This window comes from Scardinius erythrophthalmus (assembly GCF_964197995.2).
Source record: "Scardinius erythrophthalmus genome assembly, chromosome: 10".
Taxonomy (NCBI): Eukaryota; Metazoa; Chordata; class Actinopteri; order Cypriniformes; family Leuciscidae; genus Scardinius; species Scardinius erythrophthalmus.
Genome location: NC_138230.1, coordinates 43,907,432 through 43,934,096, shown reverse-complemented (window position 1 = coordinate 43,934,096; position 26,665 = coordinate 43,907,432). Strand labels below are relative to the sequence as shown.

At 37.5% G+C, this 26,665-nt stretch overlaps 1 protein-coding gene across 1 annotated transcript in view; it reads left to right on the top strand.

Moving 5' to 3' along the window:
• Positions 1-26,665, top strand: part of ext1b (exostosin glycosyltransferase 1b) — a 113,863-nt gene that overhangs the window by 47,332 nt on the left and 39,866 nt on the right. Inside the window, exon 2 of the mRNA XM_081377535.1 lies at positions 25,477-25,570. Coding sequence (XP_081233661.1) covers positions 25,477-25,570 — 94 coding nt within the window. The remainder of the gene's footprint in view (positions 1-25,476; positions 25,571-26,665) is intronic.

Here is a 26,665-nt window from a genome sequence, read left to right as displayed (position 1 = left end):
AGCTCGACCCGTTAACCTTTTTTGTCAAAGTGAAAGACATTCTAACTTGCAAAGTACTTATTCGGGTATTTGTGTATTCGGGCTCTTTTACATATGCATTATATCTCTTTATAAATAATTGGAACCAAATTTAAAATCCATTACAGAATCTTTGTTGCTTCTGAAATCGGTTGTTTGCCGTGTGTTTTAATGCATTATACTTTCTAAAGATGTGTTCAGTGAATAGATAGGTATTATAACTGTGATTTATAATTGAAAGCTTCAGAATCGCAAAAAAAAAGTCTAAATCTGTCTGACATTTTTCTTTCAAATGAGCATTTTTATCAGGCTCCTATGTTTGGGTTCAGTAATTTCACTTTAATGGCAATGAAAAGGTTATTAGGCAGTTATTGAAATGCCTTATTTTCAAAAATGTCACTGATAAAAGCAACAAAAAAAAGCTCATTTAAAAGAAAAATGTCAGACGGACTTAGAAGTCTTCAATTATTTACGAGACCATACAATGCATTATAAGGTGCATTACAAGGCATGATGAATGAAAAAAAAAATGCATTATATAAACGCTTTAAGTCGAGACTTATTCAGAGGTTTTTAAATCAAGCAAAGTTGAATTCTAGCATGAACTCTGTACTATCACTCACATCCTTTAGTCTGAAACCACTTAATGTTGTCATAAATGTGTCCTCATAGGCAATCTGTCTTAGTAGGAGTCTTATTCAAAGTAGTTAGTAAAGCTAATTATCTGGAGAGTCGGAGTAGGATGCTAGTGATTTATGCGTGCGTCTCTTTGTCTTCGCTCTGAGTCAGCATGTCTTTATTGTTTTAGGAGATGGAGATGAAAGGAAATAAAGCGGTTTAAGAAGGTGAAAGAGCATCCGTGTTCTTGCCCGGGGTCCGGTTTCAGGCGGCTACTTAAGTGTTCATTACTCATACGCATACGTTAGTGCATAGCTGAGAGAGATAAGACTTTAAAAAGCTTCCCTGCAGACCCGTTGGCCCGTGATTTGTTGTGGCAGGTCCTCAACTCGAGTCCTGGCCTGGCTTTACCTCCTTTAACTGTGGCCAAAAGTGCAAATGTGCATTAAAAAAATCCCTCCCGAGTTGATATCGCTAATGGTTTGATTGGTTTAAAATGCATGCATGCAGACAGGGTTTTTTCAGCCCCGTAATCATATGAAGTGGTGGGTGTGTAGACATGCCGGGAAAAAAAAAATCATCGCAGAGTAGGGCTGGGTATCGATTTAGATGATGCAATTTAACTCGATTTCGATTTGCAAGCTCTCAGTTCGATTAAATTTTCGATTCCGATTCGACTCAATGAATATCGATTTTATACAAATCCTATATTAATAAAAAAGAACAGTGAACATCAGTTTACAAGTGGTTAATTAATTAAAAGAAATTAAGAGCCACAAGCCTGTATATTGAACTTTTTATTTTAGGTACATTAAAACAGAACCCAACTCTATATTTCAAATGCATACAACGAGTCGACAGGATTTTGATGCAAGAGGAAAAATTGATGCTGAAAATTGGACGAGTCAGAACAGTCGCTCGCCTTGATCAAACAGGATCAGGTTATTTTGTTTAAGATAAAACAAGCATAAAATCACACAGCATTAGCTGTAACAATGAGGCTGCAAGCCTATAATACTGGCTTTTGGGTGATAGATTAATAAATATGGAAAAAAATCGATTCGTGGCCTTTGAGAATCGATTTTGTATCTCTCTCTCTCTCTCTCTCTCTCTCTCTCTCTCTCTCTCTCTCTCTCTCTCTCTCTCTCTCTCTCTCTCTCTCTCTCTCTCTCTCTCTCTCTCTCTCTCTCTCTCTCTCTCTCTCTCTCTCTCTCTCTCTCTCTCTCTCTCTCTCTCTCCCTCTCCCTCTCCCTCTCTCTCTCTCTTTCTTAGCGTTATTCGCACTCATTTGCAAGTTCCGCTACACACACACACACACACACACTCACTCACACTCACACTCTACAACAATTTGGCATATCCAATCCACCTAACCTGCATGTCTTTGGACAGTGGGGGAAACCGGAGCCACATTTATAATAAAAAAAAACCCGTTAAATAGAAAAAATGTGTTTTCTGGCCAGTCCTACTCCCGAGTTGATATCGCTAATGGTTTGATTAGTTTAAAATGCGTTTTTTTTCTCAGGCCTGTAATAGTATGAAGTGCTGTGTGTGTAGACATGCCGAACGAACACCACCACGCCGTCACACGCTCCCTCTCCCCATCTGACTGATCCCTGGTTTCTCCCGGGGAAGATTTATAGTGGCTGGGATGTTGGAGACAGGCCATTACCATGAGCTCTGAGAAGTCATCATTCAAGCCTGCCTCACTCCATGTTGTTAGCATCGCTTCCTATGATCAGGGAAACTAACGCTGCAGTTTTTGTCTGTTTTCCACCATGTTTTCTGATCATGAAAGTCTGTTCAGGAATTCAGATGGCAGTGATTAATGAAGAGAGGGCAGATGATAGTGCAGTTTTTATGTCTGCAGGGATGCAGCATATATTGTAATCATATTGATTATCAGAAAGATTTTAAGAGCTGGTTGTTTATTTATTAATTCAGTTTATTTTGTTTTGCTTAAGTATATAAAATACATTTATTTTGTTTTGAGTTCAAATAAATGTATTTATATTTGTTTTGTTTTGTGTGTATGTTAAGTATTTAATTGTAAACACTAATGTTTTCTAATGTGTAAATTAGTTTTGATAACTCATATTAAACGATAATGTGTGAAAACTCTAATATAATATAAATATAAATGCTAAATATATTGGATTCATATTTAAGAGCTAGTTATTAATTTATTTTTAAAAATATTTTAAAGTATTTTGTATAAAATTCATATTTCTGTTGTTTTAAATTTAAATAACTATTTATATGTAATGTTTTTTATTTGTTTTATTTAAATTTCATTTGTTTGTAGTACTGATGTTAAAAATGTATTTGAAACACCAATGTTCTCTATTACATTCAAATTATGTTTACCATCTAAAATTAACAGTAAATGTTTAAAACCACTAATTTGTTAGATGTAATCTTTAGGAAATATGAGTGAATTACATAATATAATAAAATGTATTTATTTATATAGTATATTAATGACTTTATTTTAGCATTTTATTTTTTATTTAGACATAATAGTATAACATTTTCATTTAATTTAATTCCTTATCTTATTGATATCGGCTGGAATTTTAATAGGAGTGCCTGTAAATCTCTACTTATAAACTGTTTATGTAGCAGAAACCTCTTTGACATTATCATCATCAGTCACTGAGATCGTTTCGAATGTAAAACGAGCATTTTCACCTGGAGAAACTCAACTTGATATGACAGGTTTGAGTCTGATTTCCTCTCTCTCTCTCTCTCTCTCTCTCTCTCTCTCTCTCTCTCTCTCTCTCTCTCTCTCTCTCTCTCTCTCTCTCTCTCTCTCTCTCTCTCTCTCTCTCTCTCTCTCTCTCTCTCTCTCTCTCTCTCTCTCTCTCTCTCTCTCTCTCTCTCTGATGCTTTTGCGGCTTGTCTGTATATGTATAGTAACTTGATCCAGGCGTCTCATGATTTCAGCAGTTTGGGCAAGTAGAACAAATGGCAAAGTCATCATCGACCTGTTAAAGGAGTGGTGTCTCCCAGTAGTAGTAGTGCTTTTTTTTTCTACTCCGACTCTTCCTTCTGGATTTGCGAGTTCTCTCGGTCCAGAGTGGAGTTGTGTCTCTGCTTCTCTTGTTGAAGGCACTATCAGAAGTACCTCATGAGAAGATGAACCCAGTGTGGTTTCTTAGCTGACGTCCAAATGGCTCCCTCAGTGCTTGTTGTATTCTTGAGAGTCTAGCAATTGTGATGAACATTCCTCAGAAACTCACTGTCCAAAACAGGACTATGTCTGTGACGTAGAACTTGTCACAGAAGAGAAGAGATTGTTGAATAATGTTGTTAAATTTTATTTATTTATTTTGCGCACAAAAAGTATCCTCTTCGCTTCATAACATTAAGGTTGAATCACTGTAGTCACGTGAACTATTTAATGATGTCTTTGCATCTTTCAAGGCCCAGAAAAGTCTATGGCTGGTTCAGAAACGTCTCGGATTTCATCAAAAATGTCTTAAAGGGGTCCTATTATGCCCTTTTATGAAGTCTTGATTTTATTTTTGAGGTGTACTAGAATGTTCTCATGCTTGATTGTTCAAAAAACACGTTATTTTTCACATATTTTACATTATTACAGCTCCTCTCTGCCCACTCTGGTTTAAACGCGTCGTTTTCGATGAAGCCCCTCCTTCTGAAATATGAAATGGGCTGTGATTGGTTAGCTGGCCCAGCGTGTTGTGATTGGCTCTTAGCTAGTGTTCGGGAAATGTCCCGCCCCTTCATAACCGCAAGCTCTACTCAGATGCTAATAATAACAATGGCGTCAATTTCAATTTCATTTCGAGCCTGATTCAGACCCTGACAATGTTAACGAACAATGAACGGATTTCAGGCACGGATTTCACAAGCGTTTCAGAGTGGTATGTTGTTGTTTTTGCTGTAATTTACTTATAGATAGGATGTTATCCACCATTTAATGGGTTCTTGTCATATTTGTCGGAAAACTATGGTAATACCTACAGTAATCAATCACAAAATCATGGATAATTTTCATAAGGGGTGGTGAAAAAAAATTAGTAAACTTACAAAAAAAAGAGTCTTACAAAAGCTACAGTAAACACTACATCAATACTGTAATGGTAGTTAGCAGGCTAGCGGAGGCAAAGCTTTACATCATAGCTATCATAGCAACTACGTAAAACTTATAACTGGAACTGTTAATAGAAAACACAACTACAAATAATAAGACATACTCACAAGTTATGATTCATAAACAACAGATTGTCCCGACAAAATGGGAATGGCTACGTCTTTCAGGAGAAGCTTTTGTGCGTATAGCCTGCATTTTCTCTCCTCTGGAAGCTGTTTTCTGTACAATGTGCAGCGCACATACAAACGCTGAGGTTATAATGTTCAGGAACTGTGTTAAAAATAAATCTTAACCTCTCTAAGTTCGTCAGCCTTAGGACAAACCTTTCCCGTGTGTAATAAACAGTGACAAAAACTCTTCCTCTTCTCTATATGTCTGCTGGTGTGTGTAAACGTGCAGATTAAGGGCCGGTAATATTATAATAATATCCTCTTTATACGTCAGAAGGGGAGCGAAATCTGATCGGCTCATTTTATAACATGCTTGCAGTGAAAGGCTCACCAAAACTTTTCACTTTTCATGTTTTCTGGGTTGATAGAAGCACTGGGGACCAGATTATAGCACTTAAACGGGAAAAAGTCAGATTTGCATGTTACGTCCCCTTTAATTCGTGTTCTGAAGATGAACAAAGCTCTGAAGATTTACAGAAATTTCATTTTTGGGTGATCTAACCCTTTAAGGAACATAATAATATGAATAAATATGAAGTTTTGTCTTGACCGCCAGCCTCCATCAAATCTCCGCCAACCTCCATCAAGTCTCAGTTGCAGGATAAACTAGTCCCATTTAAAGAAAGGCCTGTCTTTTAAACAAGGCCTTCTTTCACAGAAAGCGACTCGCAGACCGAGAGCTGTCAGGTTGATTAAATATCCCCTGACCTCTGAGACTCGGCCCGGCTCCGGCAGATCCGATGACATTCTGTCTTTGTCCAATCACAGCGGTGCTTTTCGGTTCTTCTCCAATCAACTCGAGCGTTTCCCTCGTTACGGGCTAGTGATCAGGATAAAGCCGTTGCGAACATCGTTCCTCCGGCAGCGTGACATTTAGAGTCTGTTTGTGTTTATCTGTCGCAATCTGGACATTTCCATTGTCTGTCAGCTGAGATTGGACGACTCGTTCTCCGCCGACAAATGCTGTGGCATTTCTGAGAAGTTAAAGATTATCATGACCTGCATGTTGGAGATTTATATCCGAGCTCCTGACTAATGTCGTCCTCTGCCTGCTTTCATTCGTCGCTGCTTTGAAGTTTCACTCATATTCTCAGAAGCTCGTTATTATAACACAGCGACTTGAAGGTTGTTTACAGTTTAGCTTGCTAATTAGCATATTAACTTTCCCTGTTATCACTTTTCCTCTGGCACATTAGTTCTAATGTTCATTGCAAGCTGCTGTTTAAAATGAATGATGTTTGTGTGAATCTCATTCTGCATTGGTTATTATACTGTAAAATCAGTTTTTTTTTTTTGTTTTTTTTTTTTAGTCTCACTTTTACCCAATACACACAAACAACATATACAGTAGTGGTCAGGAGGGGATATTTGTTTTTAATGAGCCTATACGTTTGATTAAACCATCAAAATATGAGGATTTTTTTAAAATACATTTTAAATATGAGGGGAAAACAAAACGCATTTATCTGACAACATTTTGGCAAAAAAAGGCAAATTACACGTACAAGTTTTATTTTACTATTCAAAAAAACAAACTCGCATGAAAAAACAAACACATAATGACTACAACATAATCAGTTATTGTCTTGTTTTTGCATGTGTTTATCATTTCTTTGTATGACAGCATGGACAAAAATAATTTCACAATTTCACTGCGTTATTATCACAAATAAAATCAACTATGCAATATGCTTATCTTTAACACAATAATAATATTTGAATAAAGTGTTAAGATATCAATTTTCTTTGGTCGGACATTACTTTTGTCCACTACTGTACTTGGAAAAAAATCTGTTTATTACATGTTTTTCATTATATATTATTTGTATTTGAGTAATTTTTTGGAAATCTATTAATAATTAAAAAATACAAAAGCTATAAAAAAGTATAATACAAATCAGTATTTGCCCAAAAAGCTTGTGTGGATGCAGAAACTTTGCACACTCTAGAGGATGGACAATATTATTATTAATAATTATATCAGTAATTAACTTGTAGATGTAAAAAAAAGTTACTTGTGTCTCAAATACTGAAACCCATGTGACAGATCACAGTCATTGCATAAAACGAATCGCTTCTTTGAGAACCTTTTCATCATTCTTTTGAAAGCCTTAGGATCTAATGTCTAATGCCACATGAAGTCTTTGTTTTGAATGTATCGTGTCGTCTAAACTGAGAGGAATGACTCATAAGGAGGTTGAATAAGTGTGTCTGGAAAGTCTGACTGTAGTCATTGTTAGTGAGCCGCAGCATTTTAGAGAAGATACAATAAACTAACCTTGACAGTCCAAATGGCAGATTATGTAAAGATTATAAAATCTGATTATATAAAGAAGGCATGTTTGAGATGTTTACCTTTTTCAGTCGCTCTCAAACCTGTGAAGAATGCATCGGATATACAGTACTGTGCAAAAGTCTTAGGCATGTTAATACCCCCCCCCCCCCCCCAAAAAAATGGTTTTAAGTCAGTTATTTCTATCTTTTGCTGTAGTGTGTCAGTAGGAAATATCAGTTTACATTTCCAAACATTCTTTTTGCCATTAATTGTAATAATCCAGTGAGATTTGTGTCTGCACAAGGAGTCTGACAACAGCCGGTATGATCTGATCTCACCATCATCGAGTCCGTCTGTGATTACATGAAGAAACAGAAGAAACTGAGACAGACTAAATCCAGAAGAACTGCGGGAACGTCTCCAAGACGCTTGAAGAAACCTTCCTGCAAAGCTTCCTGAAGAACTATGCGCAAGTGTACCTGGACAAAAGCCGTTTTAAACACAAAGGGTTGGCACACCATATATTGATTTGAATTAGTTAATAGAAGTTAAATCATAAATAAATTCAATTTGTGATTTTATTTTTGAAAGCATTCTCACTTTACAGCATTTTAACACAAGTGCCAGTGCTTTTCACTGTAGCTTTGCAGGAAGGTTTCTTCAAGCAAGGGTATTAACATGCCTAAGACTTTTGCACAATACTGTACTTTTGCTTTTGCATATGCTTTTAAAAATATGTACAGTATTATCTATTGTTCCATGGAGAAACTTTAACATCAATGGAACCTTGTGTGGTTCCTTACACTTAAAAGGTTCTTTAAAACTTTTTTTTTCACTCTAATAATAATGTAAAAAAAACGTTCACTGAAAGGTTCTTTGGGGAACCAGAAATTGTTCTTCTATGGACTTTATGGATTTAGTTTTAATTAGGGATGTCAATTTTCACAAATTCCCATGATCGATCGTCGTTTAAATTAACGATCAATTAATCGATTAATCGTTAGCCTTAATACTGTGATATGCGTCTACTGCAGTGGCTATGGCCAACAGCATGACAGGGTCTGCAAATGCTAATGTTCCTCACCAAATCAATTAGAATGGTTTTAAATATAAATAAAGGGCTAGGATTGTAAAATGTTTCGATGTGATTGATAATTAAATTCATTATTTAATAATCAAATATAACTACTAACACAACGCGTCACCAACGCCGCCTCATATGCGCTAGAATGTGTGACTGTTGTGGACGCGCTCTTCCTGGAACAACTGCACGCGCTGAATGAATCTGCTATCGTTAAACTGGAGCACTTTGCTAGCACGTTATTTATCTAAAAGAAACGCATCCTATATGAGATTAATCAGATATATTTAAAATAAACATAATATTACAAATTATATCTGCACAAAATGACGCAAATCCATGCACAAGTGAACTTGAACTAAGTTACGTGCCATTCATTCAGAACTACTCATGGACGCGCTCTTCCTGGAGCAACTCGACACGGCAACTAAACCCAAATAATTCACAATGTTTTATTACAATATTGTTCTCTTTATAATGTTATGTAATATTACAGTCCCAATAGTCATTATTAGTCGTGCACTGCCGTTTGAGCTGCGCGCGCTGAAGCTGACGCTTTACTACAGAGTTCTTAACCAAATCCATCCAATATGAGATAAATCAGATATAGATAGGCATACACAAAATAAACAGTATTACAACTTACATTTGAACAAAACAAAAGGCTGCGAATGCACACGCAAACTTACATGATGAATTGATGATGGAGGTGTAAAATGGTCCCAAACATAACTCCGGCGCGCTCGCTTTTACATGTTTCGCGGTTGAGCAGCGCGCCGCGCACGCGCATGAAGACCTGCTTAATCGATGATCGATAAGTTCTATCGATTAAATGTATTATCGACAATTAATCGATCGTCGATTAATCGTTGACATCCCTAGTTTTAATTAATTACTTGTTTTAATTCTCATTTTTAAGTTAAACGGCTTGTAAACATTCTTTTTCAGGAGAAAAAAAAAATAAAAAAACTGTTGAACGTGAAAGTATTATGCAATCATTAAGACGTTTCTCCTTATATAGAACCTTTTAGCCATAAAGGCTTGAGTGAGTTGAACCATTTCTTCTAAGAGTGTAGGAATGGGTGTATAATAAGCCTTAAAGTCCTCCTGTAGTCAATCATTTATATCTTAAAACTAATCTTTGATTTAAAAAAATTGCATATTTAAACTTTTTTTGTCTTAAAATATCTTGAATGTAGCTCGACACCCTTGCCTCATTTAGTATGTGTGGTTCTATGAATATGCAAATGAGCCCCGCCTCCACTCACTCACTCACTCAGCTCAGAGATCCACTGGTTGATGATCACACGTTGATCTGATTGGTTACAAGGTAGTTTGTGACGTCAGAAACACCAGCGATTTCAAAGCGTGTGTTTGAGACTGTCTTTGGTTCACTGCAGTTTTAAGGAGGAAATACTCAGCAATGCTGTCGACTTATGAATTTACACATGGTTTGACTTAAAGCATATTAAAAACACCACATATAAATTTAAACAACCTTGATTTTCACCATAGGGGGACTTTAAATTAGCTTTTTACACTATAAGGAGCCACTGAAATCCCATATGGCAAGGGCTGGGAATCTCTTTGAAGTGGATCAGTGGGATAACCCTGGTTTTGCTCCTGGAAGATTCCCCAGAGTCCTCCCGTTTGCTAAATGACCCCACCGTGACACCGTAGGTGACAGATGTGAGCTCGACCGCACTCTTTCATGTCACCGCACCAGGGAACCGGTGTTTTATTAGTGTGTGGATGGACGATCCCATGAGCGCTACCTCAAGAATGAGCATTTTAGATATGGGATCAGACACACGAGACGGGGAACGGCATACAAACTCCAAAAAATTATGCAAGCCGAATAAAGAGGTGGATAATTCATCTACTGTAGGTCAGCCACTAGTCGTCAAGCACCGTCAGCATGGCAGCAAAGCGGCCCTGAGGGACATTTAGCCAACACAGTCCTTTCATTTTCAGTGCTAGTTTAGCGATTTGTGGCGGTCTGTGTGACTGACTTTCTTTTGAAAGTTTTTGTCCTTATATTGAACATTGGAGCGCATTGACAAAAACATTCTCCAAACGAAAGTGCACAGAGGAAGATTGAGTTTGTGTGAGTAAATGATGACATCTCTATCACTTTAAGCAGTAAAGTTCTTTAGATTAGTCATGTGACCACACACTTTTAGGAGAAAAGGTTCTATATGTAGAACTCTAGGGTTCTTGACTCAATTTGAAAGACCCTATAATTATAATTATTTTTATTTGTAATAAACAATAATTAGATTATTAATAGTAGTAGTAAAGTTGTTGTTAATAATAACTATAGAAATTGTAAAATGAAAACTATAGAAATTATAAAAATAAATAGAAAATAATAATTATATTAACATATTATAATAATTATAATAATAACTTATAATAACAATAATTGTATTAATAGTTAAGTTGTAGTTGTTATTAATTACTTTAAAAATAGAAAATAATGAATTATTTATAATAAACTATATAAGTTATTTCTATTATATGTATTATAATAATATACAATTATATAACTCATTTTTTATAATAAACAATTATTAGTGAACTATATTAATATAATCATAGTTAGAAAATAAAATATTTTCATGTATTAACTATTTATTTAATTATATTACATAAGTGATTTTTTATTAATTAAAATTAATTTTATTAATTTAACTATTATATTAATAGAGTTGTTAATGATAACTTAAAAAATATAATATATGTAATATATAATATAAAGTAATTAATAATTAATGACAAACTATATATTAAGTTATTTTTATATATATACACTCACCTAAAGGATTATTAGGAACACCATACTAATACTGTGTTTGACCCCCTTTCGCCTTCAGAACTGCCTTAATTCTACGTGGCATTGATTCAACAAGGTGCTGAAAGCATTCTTTAGAATTGTTGGCCCATATTGATAGGATAGCATCTTGCAGTTGATGGAGATTTGTGGGATGCACATCCATGGCACGAAGCTCCCGTTCCACCACATCCCAAAGATGCTCTGTTGGGTTGAGATCTGGTGACTGTGGGGGCCATTTTAGTACAGTGAACTCATTGTCATGTTCAAAATTTGAAATGATTCGAGCTTTGTGACATGGTGCATTATCCTGCTGGAAGTAGCCATCAGAGGATGGGTACATGGTGGTCATAAAGGGATGGACATGGTCAGAAACAATGCTCAGGTAGGCCGTGGCATTTAAACGATGCCCAATTGGCACTAAGGGGCCTAAAGTGTGCCAAGAAAACACCCCCCACACCATTACACCACCACCACCAGCCTGCACAGTGGTAACAAGGCATGATGGATCCATGTTCTCATTCTGTTTACGCCAAATTCTGACTCTACCATATGAATGTCTCAACAGAAATCGAGACTCATCAGACCAGGCAACATTTTTCCAGTCTTCAACTGTCCAATTTTGGTGAGCTTGTGCAAATTGTAGCCTCTTTTTCCTATTTGTAGTGGAGATGAGTGGTACCCGGTGGGGTCTTCTGCTGTTGTAGCCCATCCGCCTCAAAGTTGTGCGTGTTGTGGCTTCACAAATGCTGCATACCTCGGTTGTAACGAGTGGTTATTTCAGTCAAAGTTGCTCTTCTATCAGCTTGAATCAGTCGGCCCATTCTCCTCTGACCTCTAGCATCAACAAGGCATTTTCGCCCACAGGACTGCCGCATACTGGATGTTTTCCCTTTTCACACCATTCTTTGTAAACCCTAGAAATGGTTGTGCGTGAAAATCCCAGCAACTGAGCAGATTGTGAAATACTCAGACCGGCCCGTCTGGCACCAACAACCATGCCACGCTCAAAATTGCTTAAATCACCTTTCTTTCCCATTCTGACATTCAGTTTGGAGTTCAGGAGATTGTCTTGACCAGGACCACACCCCTAAATGCATTGAAGCAACTGCCATGTGATTGGTTGATTAGATAATTGCATTAATGAGAAATTGAACAGGTGTTCCTAATAATCCTTTAGTTCTTCAGATTATATCCGACTGTATATGACTCCCATTTTGAAACTCAGTGTTTCATAATCCGTCTTTCTAAGAATAAACCTCTGACCTTTCCAGAGAATGCACTGGAACATTAAATCGGATCATTTTATTGCATTGTTTCTTTGCTACCAAATTAACTCGCGCTTCTCTTGACCTCAAGCACACACAAAAAAAGAAACAAAATCCGTAAAAGCAGCAAAGTCCCAAAAACAGTCTAGACGGCTGTTGTGCGTTGTAGGAAATGCTTTTTATGTGTGAAAGGAGGTTTGGGCGTCAGGAGTGAACAGTCACTTTACTTTAGATTTGCACTTGCCTCCCATTATCAAGCAGTTTCAGATTCAGAAATCTTTCAGAAGGTCAAAAAAAAAAACACTAATAATAATAACAGATTCAGAAATCTTAATATAAATTTGTTTATATATATTATAATGAAATATTTCTGAAACTGCTTGATTTTATATATTTTTATATATATAATATAATATAATATAATATAAAATAACTCTATTTGATAATGAACAATAATTATATGTTCCCCATCATCACCTGCTTCAGCACTTTAAGCTCTTTGAAGCCAGATGTGCGTTTGGTGTGTAAATCCTCAACACTATTTGAAGTCTTCTGTTTGTATTCCTGCCATTCCCTAAATCCCACTCTCCTAGTTGGAAACAAAGCGATCCATGTGAAGGCTGGGAGTTTGTTGTGCAGAGTTGAGGGAATCTCCTGCTCTAATTAAATGCGTTTAACCCAAGGTCATGCGGTTCGGAGAGAGGGGGTTCGCAGTCTTGTCGTAAGTGTTTTATTGGGTTTCTTTGAACTGGCTGAGCTCGAGGGCGAAGCGTAAGCCTCCCTGTCAGAGCACACACAATGAATGCACGTGTTGTTGGCTTTTAAAGAATACGAGAGCTTTGATTTGCTTTTCAGACAATTTGTCACATTTCCTGACATATGGTGTTACATCAAGTTTTCACTGCGGTTCAGGTGTGTATGCTGTGTGTTCTCGAGGTGTTGACTGACACGTCCTCAAAGGCCTGTTCACACCAGAGCAAACATTCACATGCAAGTATTACATGTTGCTTTATTTCAGGGTGAGATTTTGCAGTGGTGTCACGGGCCGTTTAGTGACGCATTGTTGCGTTGTAACGTCTTGTTGCAGGTCATTTCTCACACTCTCTGTGAACGGGCCGTAACTCTGCTCCTGCTGATAGGTGTAGTTCATGTTGATTTTCTTTTACTGTTACTAATAATTAATGCAGAGATTATTCTTTTCCTCAACGACTTGCCGTACCTGAACACAGTGCCATTTTATCTTAATAATGCAGCTTTATGGGTTTGTGTGTGTGTATATAATTCAGTAAGTTGTTGTTGTTATTGATGTACAATTTTTTGTTGTAAAAAATAGAAAATAATAAGAGTAATTTATAATAAAATATATATTAAGTGATTTTTATATTATATCATATAATATGATTTAAAAAATTTAAAAATATATAAAAAAATATATAAAAAACAATTGATATATATATATTTTTTGTTTTTGTTTTTTTATATCATAATATGATATAATATAAAAATCACAACATATATTTTATTATAAATTACTCTTATTTTCAATTTTTTTTATATTTTATTCTCTCTATATATATTTTTTTTATTTTATTTATTTTTTAATTAAATCTTATAATATAATATAAATATTGTGTATATATATATATATATATATATATATATATATATATATATATATATATATATATAATTGTATTATTATTTGTTTATGAATTATATGATTTATAATAACTCTTTCATAAGAAGTTGTAATAATAACTTAAAAATAACTATTAACATAATTATAGTTAATTATGAAAAATTATTATTTGTTCTATTTATTTAGATTACATAACAGTAAAGTTTTTTGTGACTTAAATACTTAAAAGGAAAGGGGATGTCACTATTTTTAAGATTATTCTAACAAATAAGTTTTGCGCCTGTACAGAAACCGCTTCTCATTATGTAACACCTGAGTTAAAAATAACTGGAAGCAGAAATGCATTATATTGATTTGGATGAGATTTTTCTCTTGATGTCGGCACCATTTAATGTCAAATCAAGCTCAGAAAGAAAGGTGTGGATTTCCTCAGATTGGATCAGATGATCTCTTCTGGAGAGGAGTGATATGACAACTCTTACTGTCACTAACTGTGTGCAGACTCAGCCTGTGTGTGTGTGTGAACTCGAGCGGAAACCTCGGTTATACACACGTGTGTTTTTGCATGTGGTTTTGTGGTGTGATGGACAGGAAGAACTCAGAGTCAGTATCAGAGGTGAAGGAGAACCGGTTCTATAGGCTCGTGTCATGGTTCCTCAGGCTCATGAAGAACGACTGAAAAAGACGGAAACTCTTTCATCAGCCTGGGGTAGAGTGAAGACATCAAAGAAAAGGCTTTGATTACATTCTTTGCTGTAGAAATGTACACAGTTTACAGTTTTATTTCTGGAGATTTCACCAGCTCTGGTTTACTGAAGATGACATGTTTGTTTGTTTTATTTATTTCCTCTTTTATGTCAATCCTGACAACATTACTGTTGTTCTTTTCCCATTTCCTTTCCCTTTTTCTTCCCATCCCTTCTCTTCCCTTTTCCCACTCCTTCCCATCCCATTCCTTTCTTTTTCTTTTGCTTTCTTTCCTTTCCATCCCATTCCTTTCTTTTCCTTTCCTTTCCATTCCTTCTCGTTCCTTTCCATCTCTTTCTTTTCCTTTCCTTTCCATCCCTTTCTTTTCCTTTCCTTTCCATTCCTTCTCGTTCCTTTCCATCTCTTTCTTTTCCTTTCCTTTCCATCCATTTCTTTTCCTTTCCTTTCCATCCCTTTCTTTTCCTTTCCTTTCCATCCCTTTCTTTTCCTTTCCTTTCCATCCCTTTCTTTTCCTTTCCTTTCCATCCCTTTCCATCTCTTTCTTTTCCTTTCCTTTCCATCCATTTCTTTTCCTTTCCTTTCCATCCCTTTCCATCCCTTTCTTTTCCTTTCCATCCCTTTCCATCCCTTTCTTTTCCTTTCCTTTCCATACCTTTCTATCCCTTTCCATCCCAACCCTTTCTTTTCTTTTCTTTTCTTTTCTTTTCTTTTCTTTTCTTTTCTTTTCCATCCCATCACTTTCCTTTCCTTTCCATCCCTTTCATTTCCTTTCCTTTCCATCCCTTTCTTTTCCTTTCCTTTCCATACCTTTCTATCCCTTTCCATCCCAACCCTTTCTTTTCTTTTCTTTTCTTTTCTTTTCCATCCCATCCCTTTCTTTTCCTTTCCTTTCCATCCCTTTCATTTCCTTTCCTTTCCATTCCATCCCTTTCTTTTTCTTCCCATCCCTTCTCTTCCCTTATCCCACTCCTTCCCATCCCATTCCTTTCTTTCCTACTTTCCATTCCTTCTTGTTCCTTTCATCCCATCCCTTTCTTTTCCTTTCCATCCCTTTCTTTTCCTTTCCATCCCATCCCTTTCATTTATTTTTCTTCCCATCCCTTCTCTTCCCTTATCCCACTCCTTCCCATCCCTTATCCCACTCCTTCCATCCCATTCCTTTCTTTTCCTTTCCATCACTTTCTTTTCCTTTCCATCCCATCCCATTCTTTCCATCACTTTCTTTTCCTTTCCATCCCATCCAATTCCTTTCTTTTGCATCCCTTTCTTTTCCTTTCCATCCCTTTCATTTCCTTTCATTTCTTTTCCTTCCCTCCCTCTTCTCCTCCTCTTCCTCCTCCTCCTCCTCCTTCCCCTTGCTCTTCCACTTCCCTCGGAAATGTTTTTTTTAGTTCCCAGTTTTGATATGCTATTGAGTGACTCCTATAAGTTGCTCTAACACACACTTTCCCCCATCTCGAATCTGCTAGTTATTCGTTTCTGATACTCTAATATCTCAATGCACTGATGTAATCACTTCTCTTCTGCCATCCATTTATTGTGCGCTTACTTTGCTTTCCTTATCAAAGCGAAATATTATACCCTCACACAGGTGATCAGTCACCGATGAGTCTTCAGCCTTTCTCTCAGCCATCTCTTATGTTTTTATTTCTCTAATTACGTCTTTTCAGGAGCTGGAAGAGTGTTATTAGTCAGTTTCTCTTTCACTCTTTTTTTTCTTCTCAGTCTCAGGCGGTTTATTCTGAACAGACTCTAATGAGCACTGCTGGGTTTCGTGTAATTGTGATCTTAAACTGCACACCATTCTTCACTGAAGCAGGTTTAATGGCACATGATGGCAGTACTTTAAGCTGGAGTCTGAAGATATCAGTATTCTGCTTGAACGAAAAATTCAACCTTGTCTCACACACACACACACACACACACACACACACACACACACACACACACACACACACACACACACACACACACACAGACACACACAGACACACACACAGACACAGACACACACACAGACACACACACAGACACAGGTGCACAGACACTGTCCAGGTGGAAAGAGAGCAGCACCAGCTTTCCTTGTCTCTTCAATCCATCTGTGTCCCTCTTTTGTCCTCTTCCTCGTCTCTGGGAAACCTGACACCGGCTGAAGCTCCTCTCAGAAAAGACTCTGCTTTGTTACAACGGTTCTTTCTGTCCACAGCGTCTAAAAACCACAATCTGACCTGCAGTGACCGAGTCTGAGACACGCCTGTATCCTATAACGCCGTCCTGCAAAGGAATGTCTTTTGAAAATGCCACAAAACTAATATTAATGTGCTGAAAGAAAACAGCATTTTTTAAAGATCATTAAGCATTATTGATTTTTTCGTTCATTGTTGGTTGGGTTGCTCATTTATTTGCTCATTCAGTTGTTTGTTTACTTGATTACTTATTTATTCTTGCACATACCACCCCCCCCCCCCAATTATCATAAACTTAATGCTAAAAAAAAATCTATTTGATACAAAATTAATACATAATCTATTTTTGACTATATAAATATTTACAGTGCTATGCATAAGTTTAGACACTCATGCTAAAGTTGACTAAAAAGTGGAATAAAAAATCATCTTTTGGAAATTGAACTTAATGCTCTAATTTAAAAAATGAGGAAAAATCCAACCTTTAAGGACACCAATTTTCTTTGTGAATGAATAATGTATAGTAAATAAATAAATGTTCTTCCTTAAAATACAGGGTGCATAAGTCTGGACACCCCTATGTTAAATTCCCATAGAGGCAGGCAGATTTTTATTTTTAAAGGCCAGTTACTTCATGGATCTAGGATACTATGCATCCTGATAAAGTTCCCTTGGCCTTTGGAATTAAAATAGCCCCACATCATCACACAGCCTTCACCATACCTAGAGATTGGCATGGAGTACTTTCCATAAGATCATCTCTCAATGCAAATCAAACCAACTGTTAGGCTAACTGAAATAAAACCATGCCAGTCTCTAGGTGTGGTGAAGGTATTTTTTATTCCTCTTTTTAGTCAACTTTAGCATGGGTGTCTAAACTTTTTTATTTCAACAATTTTTAAAGATGATTTATACAGATAATTTATTGAGTCATAATTTTTATTTGTTTTGCTGTTAATTTATGCTAAAAAAATGTTTTATACTTGTAATGCCGTAAAAAAACAAAAACATTATATGATGATTATTTAAAAGATATAAGAAATTGAGATTACCACAAAAAAATTATAATAATATTGTGATACCCATTTTTTTTACATTTGTCACAATACAATTGTTTGTCATAAAAAGTCAGCTTGTTTTTTTAATGCTAGTTATTATTTTTTTGCCTTGCAATATAACCTGAACAAGCTTGTGTGAGATTCACCATTTTAAGAAAGTGTTGGCTACATAAAGCTCTAACTCTAACAGATAATGGTCCCGGTGTCCCGCAGTGGTAGCAGGGTGTGGCGCACGATTAGAAGGATAAACACTGGTTTGGCTCTTCAGGGACAGTCTCTACAAGTGATTGAGCCCCATCTGCAGCTTTGATTGCCTTCCCTCCCTCTTTCCCTTTCTTCCTCTCCTTCCCTGTCTTTGAGACACATATGGTGAGGAGATATTGCGGGCTTAGCCCTAAAATAGAATAAATTTAAATGTTTTTGCAAATAAATGAGCTAATTATGACTTTTTGTTCACCTTTAGGGCGAAAGGCTACAGTGGATGGTCTATTAGTAAAATAAACTCCTATTGCTGAGAAAAAGAACATCAGTCCAATAATAAAACAAAAACAAAAAGTCATCAATCCTAAGCAATAAGACCAAACACAACCTCTGAATTGTTCTCAAAACCTCAGATAATAACATTTTATTTATCTGTCAGGCTGTTCCTCTTGGTATTTGGATAAAAAAATAATGTAGTTTAGCATTTTATTTGGCTGAAAGATCGCAAATACGAGTTGTTTTTGTAAGTTGTCTGAACCTATAAAAGTTAGAAATGCTGCTTTTTAACTCATGCTTAAAAGGCTTCTTGGATTTCTAAAGATGGTGGATATAAACTCTTAACAAATCCTGATAGGAAGATGTTTTGGGACTCCACAGATTCAGACCAGTACAGCTTTAACCCACTTAGCTGGAATATTTGAACCACTGAAGTCTGTGTGATCTTTGAAAGAAGCGTCTATTCCATCTGTAAATGCTTCTCACGCAGGACTAGATGGAGACCGCAGAGCAGACTTGTGTTGACATGTCCCGACTCACTCTTGCACAGTCACGTCATCACAGTCCTGCAACCATCTGGATATAAACTGGTGCTTTGAGTCACATCTGGTCATCAACATGCCAGGGTCTGAACTGCACTTCCACAGCCTGTCAGGACTGAAATATTCCTGTTGTGGTGACAGGACAGCCAGTATTTCACCAAGTGTGTCCCTGTACGCTGACAGGCCAATCAAGACATGTTTCTGTCCTCGTGCCGCGACAGGATTAACTGGTCTATGTGAAGTGTCCCTGTCGGATCAAATGGGACAAAATGTGTCCATGTGATGAGCATAGCCAGATAACAACACTACTTCATCCCCTCGTTCCATGTCCAAACCAACCTTTTTTCTTTTTGGGGGGGAAAATGCTCGATCTGTCTTGCTTAGTAGAGAGGGAGACTAATTGAAAAGATTTTCATGATAAACTTCTCAAAACTTGAACAAGATGAGATTGGGCGTCTGCAATAACGAAGCTGATCTTTTTGACAAAGAAATTGTCTGAATGGCAGGTTTGTTGCTTAAATTAAATTATAAATCTGTAATATATGTATCATTTAGGTAACACTTTGAATAATGCCTCATTTTTTATGTGCATTTTTAATGCATTAACTAACAATGAACTACAAATTGCATCATCACTTCATAAAGATGCATTTATTCCCCACAGGGTAACTAACATTTTCAACTTCTCGAGCTTATAATTGGACCCTGTTTTGATTCCTGTGGTGTAACCGGAGCACATGGCCTTTATTTGATTATATGAAGGGGGTGTTTGCTGCAATGCCTCTGGGTTATCTTGTGTTGTGTATGCTAATTCAAACTAGCACAAGACCTCTAATGACCACTAATTGCTCTAATGAATTAGTTACAGTGAGATTTCTGGAGAGAGGACAGTGTGGACACTTCATAAGGCCTCACACACATATATACATACACATACACATACTCGCACACATACTCACGCACTTACTCGCTCACATGCTTGTGCACATACTCATTCACATACTCATGCACATACATAGTCACGCACATACTCATGTATATACACATGCTCATGCATATACATACTCATGCACATATACATACTCACGCACATACTCATGCACATATACACATGCACATATACATACTCACGCACATACTCATGCACATATACATATGCACATATACATACTCACGCACATACTCATGTATATACACATGCTCGTGCATATACATACTCATGCATGTATACATACTCATGCACATACATACTCACGCACATACTCATGCACATATACATACTCATGCACATACTCATGCACATATACATACGCACATACTCATGCACATATACATACGCACATACTCATGCACATACTCATACATATACTCTTGCACATACCAGCGATATACTCGCGCACATACTTACGCACATACTCGCGCACATACTCATGCACATACTCGTGCACATACTCGTGCACATACACATATTCATGCACATACTATCTCACATACTCGCGCACATACTCGGGTAAATACTCATACTCATGCACATACTCATGCACATACTCACGCACATACTCATGCACATACACATATTCATGCACATACTATCTCACATACTCGCGCACATACTCAGGTACATACTCATACTCATGCACATATTCATGCACATACTATCTCACATACTCGCGCACATACTCATACTCATGCACATACTCATGCACATACTCATGCACATACTCATGCACATACTCATGCACATACTCATGCACATACTCATGCACATACTCGCGCACATACTCATGCACATACACATATTCATGCACATACTATCTCACATACTCGCGCACATACTCAGGTAAATACTCATACTCATGCACATACTCATGCACATACTCGCGCACATACTCATGCACATACACATATTCATGCACATACTATCTCACATACTCGCGCACATACTCAGGTACATACTCATACTCATGCACATACTCATGCACATTATATCTCACATACTCTCATACCCACACAGAGCCTTCCATTTGTGCCAAAATTATGTCGACATGCTATCTGTCTATGCTGTGTGTCATCTTCCATGTCTGTGTGTCTGTTTACTGTTTATGTCCATGTCTGTCTGTCTATGCTATGTGTCGTCTTCCATGTCTATGTGTCTATTAACTGTCTATGTCTATGTGATTGCCCACATGACTCAACTTTTGTCTTTGTCAGCTCAACTTACTCCTGTCATCTGTCCTTGTCGTTTGACTGTGTCGTCTTGCTGTGTCAATGCTGCATGTGTCATGACTATGTGTTGTTTCACGCTGTCGTTGCTATGCGTCGTTTCCCTCTTTCATTACCATGGTTGTTACTATGTGTCGTCTTCTCTCTCTTGCTTCATATTGTTGCTTTGTGTCGTTGCTATGCGCCGTGTCACTCTGTCGTTGCTTTGTTGTTTCACTCTGTCGTTAACGCAACGACAGAGTGACACAGCGCATAGCAACGACACATAGCAACAACACAAAGCAACAATATGAAGCAAGAGAGAGAAGACGACACATAGGCCGTTTCTCAATATGCGTTCTTGTCTGTACTTGCGTTCTTGTGGACTTGTGAAACGTCATCAGTCGCTGCCCAAGTACCGTCCCAATACACAAGTTTGCAATTTGGCAAGAACGGTTAAAAATCCCGGAAGTGTTCTTGACACGCCCATTTTACCGAGGATGCATAGGTTGGTAACTTGAGTGAACTTGACGGCAGAAATATCCCAGCATTCATTTCTGCATTCGAGGAATGAGAGGTCAATACAGCAAGTCGTTTTTCTACAATTTCGTACGCCATTTCATCACTAAATTCACTTCTGAGAACATTTGATGCGAGAAATCAACTGTGTACGTTAGATTTCAAATATTGGCATTTTTCGAAAATGCGCTCAAACGTTTTCGGAAGTGAGAATCTCCAGCGTAGGTAGCTTTATTGTTATGAATATACATAGTGTACAGTTGTAGAGTAATCCCTTGAGCTGAGGGTAGGCTTGGGCGATAAAGCCTGGCTGTTATCGTCAATAATTCTCGTTATGTTTGGGTACTGCAGACGGCGTCTGTGCGGAGGTATTATTGCGCAATACCAGCAAGAACACATCGTCTCAAAGTGTCAGCAGCGTTCTGTGTGCTCGTCACCTTGTGAGTTCATTCTTCCAAGAACAACTAGCAAGAGCGTTCTCCTCAAGAACACAAGTCCGTTCTTTGCATTCTTGGTTTTGAGAAACACCCATAGTAACGACCATGGTAATGACAGAGGGAAATGACGCATAGCAACGACAGCGTGAAACAACACATAGTCATGACACATGCAGCATTGACACAGCAAGACGACACAGTCAAACGACAAGGACAGATGACAGGAGTAAGTTGAGCTGACAAAGACAAAAGTTGAGTCATGTGGGCAATAACATAGACATGTCAACATAATTTTGGCACAAATGGAACCCCATACAGGTGGCTTTCTGTTACTTGATGTTTTCTAACAATGGCTATAATTACTGTAACTAACTGTAGATGTTTTCTCATTAAACTGAAATTAAATTGAGAGAGATCAGATTCAAGCATAAATTTGAGTCTTTCTGTAAAAATCGAACCTCTTGCATGCTTGAGATTGCGATTTGGCTAAGAGTACCAAAAATGTTGATAGACGAGTAATTCATTTTGTGCAGTTGTGCTGCCTCGTATTTTGTTGGAGACCTTGATGCATTTTCTTTCCAGTATTCCTTGACACTTGAACACAAGTTATTTGAAATAGAAATCTTTTGTAGCATTATAAATCTATTGCATCCTTAAATGGTAGCTTAGATCAAAGATTGATTGATTTTTGTGAATGGATTCTTGTGAATTGTTTGCAAAGCCAGATTTAGCAATTTATTTGCATGACCAAAATCACAGCTTCTTTGTTTGTGTTAAATATGCCTTATACTCTGACTAAATTCTATCTCTAAATGAATCCACTACTAACTAATTCTACTGCCGAGACTGCCTAATATTTTATGAATGACCATTTTTTTTAATGCTAATATAATCATATCACATGTGTTTATCCACTTTACACTTTAGTTAGTATTTGTGGGCTTTTCTCCTGAGATTGATGTCTGGGAAGTGGGAACGCTGTGCCTTAGGCTGATTGTTCTGTGTCAGGAACGACAGCCATTTTGGCTCCGTTCCCAGGGAAGCTTTCATTCAGATGTGCAAGAGGGGGAAGGTTGAGAGAGAAAGTTTTACAAAGTGCTGGAAAGCCAGAGAAATTAAACACTGGAGATTTATAAAACATTACCTCATTGTGAAAGACCCCCCCATCAGCCATGTGCAGAACGCATATAATTAACACACTCCGAATGGAAGCATTTAGCTGGAGTTGCTATGGAGACGGAGCTCAGGGCTCTGGTAGTATAATTGTACCCAACCTGTGAAATAAACAGGAACACAGAGGGTGATCCTCATTTTTAAACCCTGATATTGATTCACAGTTTTCTCATAGTACTTTAACACTGTTCGTTTCTCCACTGCATTGTCTCTCACGTAGATGCTGAGTGCCGCTGCTTCACTTCACACAAACATTAGTGTGTGTTTCTGAGCGCCGTCACACACTCAAACAATCCTCTCGCGGATAAACATGCTATTACGCCCTCTCGTCTCGCTGTGCGGTTTTAAGTGCTCCGAGCTTCCCAAGGTCAAAAGATGCTCAGTGTTTGACCGGGAATTAGTGAAAAGAGTTGCTTTAAAATAACATGGTGTGCAAATAAGTACTGTGGTGAAACCGTTGTACAGTTATGAGATGTAACAGATGGTGCTTGTAATGTGTGCTTGTGGCACTGAATGATTGCCAATTTAAAAAATTGTTACGTGTATTTCTGTGTATGATAAATGCATAATAATACATTACACAATGAGTTATAATTCTATTTTTTGAACAATGGTGGACATATACTTTATACATGCACCACTGTTCAAAAAATTTGTGGTCAGGAAGATTTTTATTTTATTTTACAAAACTAATATTTCAAATAAATGTTGTTCTGTTGAACTCTGTTGATGAAAGAATCCTAAAATTTTATATATCAGTGTTTCCATGAAAATATGAACATTTTCAACACTGATAATAATCATAAATGTTTCAAATCATCACATTAGAGTGATTTCTGAAGGATCATGTGACACTGAAGACTGGAGTAATGATGCTGAACATTCAGCTTTGATCACAGGAATAAATTACACTTTACTGTTTATTCACATAGAAAACAGCTATTTTTAATTGAAATATTTCATAAAAAAAAAAAAACTATTTTTGATTAAATAAATACAGCCTCGGTGAGCAGAAGAGACGACTTTCAAAAACTTTAAAACTTAATCTTAAACTCTAAACTTTTGACCAGTAGGATGTATTATTATAATTTTGTGTATATAATATGCGTGTGTGTGCATGTGTGTGTATATATATTAGATAGAGAGATAGATAGATAGACAGACAGACAGACAGACAGAATGACAGACAGACAGAGAACCATTTATTTTTTTTTTTTAATGAAGGTGTCGTAACTTTGGTTTACGGAGTGTGTGGAGAAGTGATATTTGTGTGCTAGGCCTGCTGTGAGTCTCAGTGTTTGCAGAGTGTCTGATGTTTCTCCTCAGGAAAACCGGCACCACAGAGACCAACACTCGTCCTCCAGCCTCATTCATATTCTATCACATTAACGTGGGATCAGTCTGATATCCAGACAGCTGGGACGTGTGTGTGTGTGTGTGTGTGTGTGTGTGTGTGTGTGTGTGTGTGTGTGTGTGTGTGTGTGTGTGTGTGTGTGTGTGCTCACACTCGTGCCTTGTTTGTTCACTTTGTGACAGAACGCCTCTGTGCCTCAGTTTTGTTCTCTCTCTCTCTCTCTCTCTGTGTGTGTGTGTGTGTGTAGCATGCCATTTCGGGCTTTATTCAAAGTCAGCATCTCCCAATGAGCTGAGGATGCAAACAGCAGCTGATCCAGAGTCAGCAAGATCTTCGTAACGCAGATAATGGCAGCGTCTCTGACTCGCACACAACCTTCACCTGTACATGCTCACCAGCAAACGATGAATGATTTTCTGCCTGATGAATAACTGTCTGCTCCTTTAACCTTAAGACCTCTTACACGCTGTATTTTATGCGTGCGCGCATTGAGAGGGCAGGAACCCATCTGTGTCAGTGAGGTCGCCCTGAGCCGAGAGGTGTGTGTGTGTGTGTGCGCAGACTGCGCACATACATGCGCCTCATGAATGTGCCTGCGTGAAACGGGCAGGTGTCACAACCTCATTACCCATCATCACATCTGGTCATTCTGCACTGCTCACACACACACACACAGAGAGAGAGAGAGAGAGAGAGAGAGTGTGTGTGTGTGTGTGTGTGTGTGTGTGTGTGTGTGTGTGTTTGCAGAGTTCGTATCACTCATTTGTGTGTGTGTGTGTGTGTGTGTGTGTGTTTGTGCAGGTATGACTACCGTGAAATGCTGCACAACTCCACCTTCTGTCTGGTTCCACGAGGACGACGACTGGGATCTTTCCGCTTCCTGGAGGCTCTGCAGGTGAACGTTCTTTCATTCTTTTTTCTTTGTTCCCTATTGCTTTTCATTTCATTTAGTTTTTCTTTTACTTTTTTCTCTTTCCTTTCTTTGTTGTCTGTTTTTTCTGCCCTTCCTCCATCCTCATTTGCTTCTGCACATTTCCCCCTTCCTTCCTTTCTTCCTCACTTCCTTCTCCACTTCCTTCCTTCCTCCTTTCCTTCCTTCCTCACTTCCTTCTGTCACCTGGACCGATGACAACGCAGTGCTGAAGTGCCAACTAGTCTCTCCCTATGGAGGATCCCACTACCACTCTACAGATAAGGCGTTGTCGGGAAAATTCGTCTTGCGGTCCTACCCCAAAGCAACAAATAAAATAAAATTCCTTATCAAAATTTATAAGGAAAGACAAGTATTTTGTTTAGGCTTGGCTTGTAGGGAATTCCAAACCTGCGTATATTCTAACGCACATAACTATAGAACCCATTCTAAATGCGCATGTGACCGCCATCAGCGTTTCTCACAGGTTCGCGTTTAAAGTCTGTGTAGAGAGAATGGTGTCGTCTTAGCGCCCCCTAATTTAATAACAAATGATCATTGCGACGGAACCAAATCAATTAAAACTAACTTTAGATGGAAATAACTTAACTCTGCTGTAAAGCCGAAACAATCTCTGTTACCTTAAATTATACGCTTATCTCTGTAAAGCTGCTTTGAGACAATCTACATTGTTAAAAGCGCTATATAAATGAAGATGACTTGACTTGACTTCTGCACTTCCTTCTGCCCTTCTTTCCTTCCTTCCTCACTTCCTTCCTCACTTACTTCCTTCCTTCCTTCCCTCCTTCCTCACTTCCAAGCTTCTTCCTCTAAAGCATTTAAAGTCTTCTTTCCCTCCTTCCTTACTTGCTTCTGTCCTTCATCCACTCTTAGAAAGTTCAAAAGAACAGCATTTATTTGAAATCTAAAGCTTTTGTAACATTAAACACTACCGTTCAAAAGTTTGGGGTCAGTAAGAATTTAATTACATTTTTTGGGGGGGGGATAAAAATAAAAGAAATCAATACTTTTATTCATCAAGGATGATCTAAATTGATCAAAAGTTACAGTTAAGACATT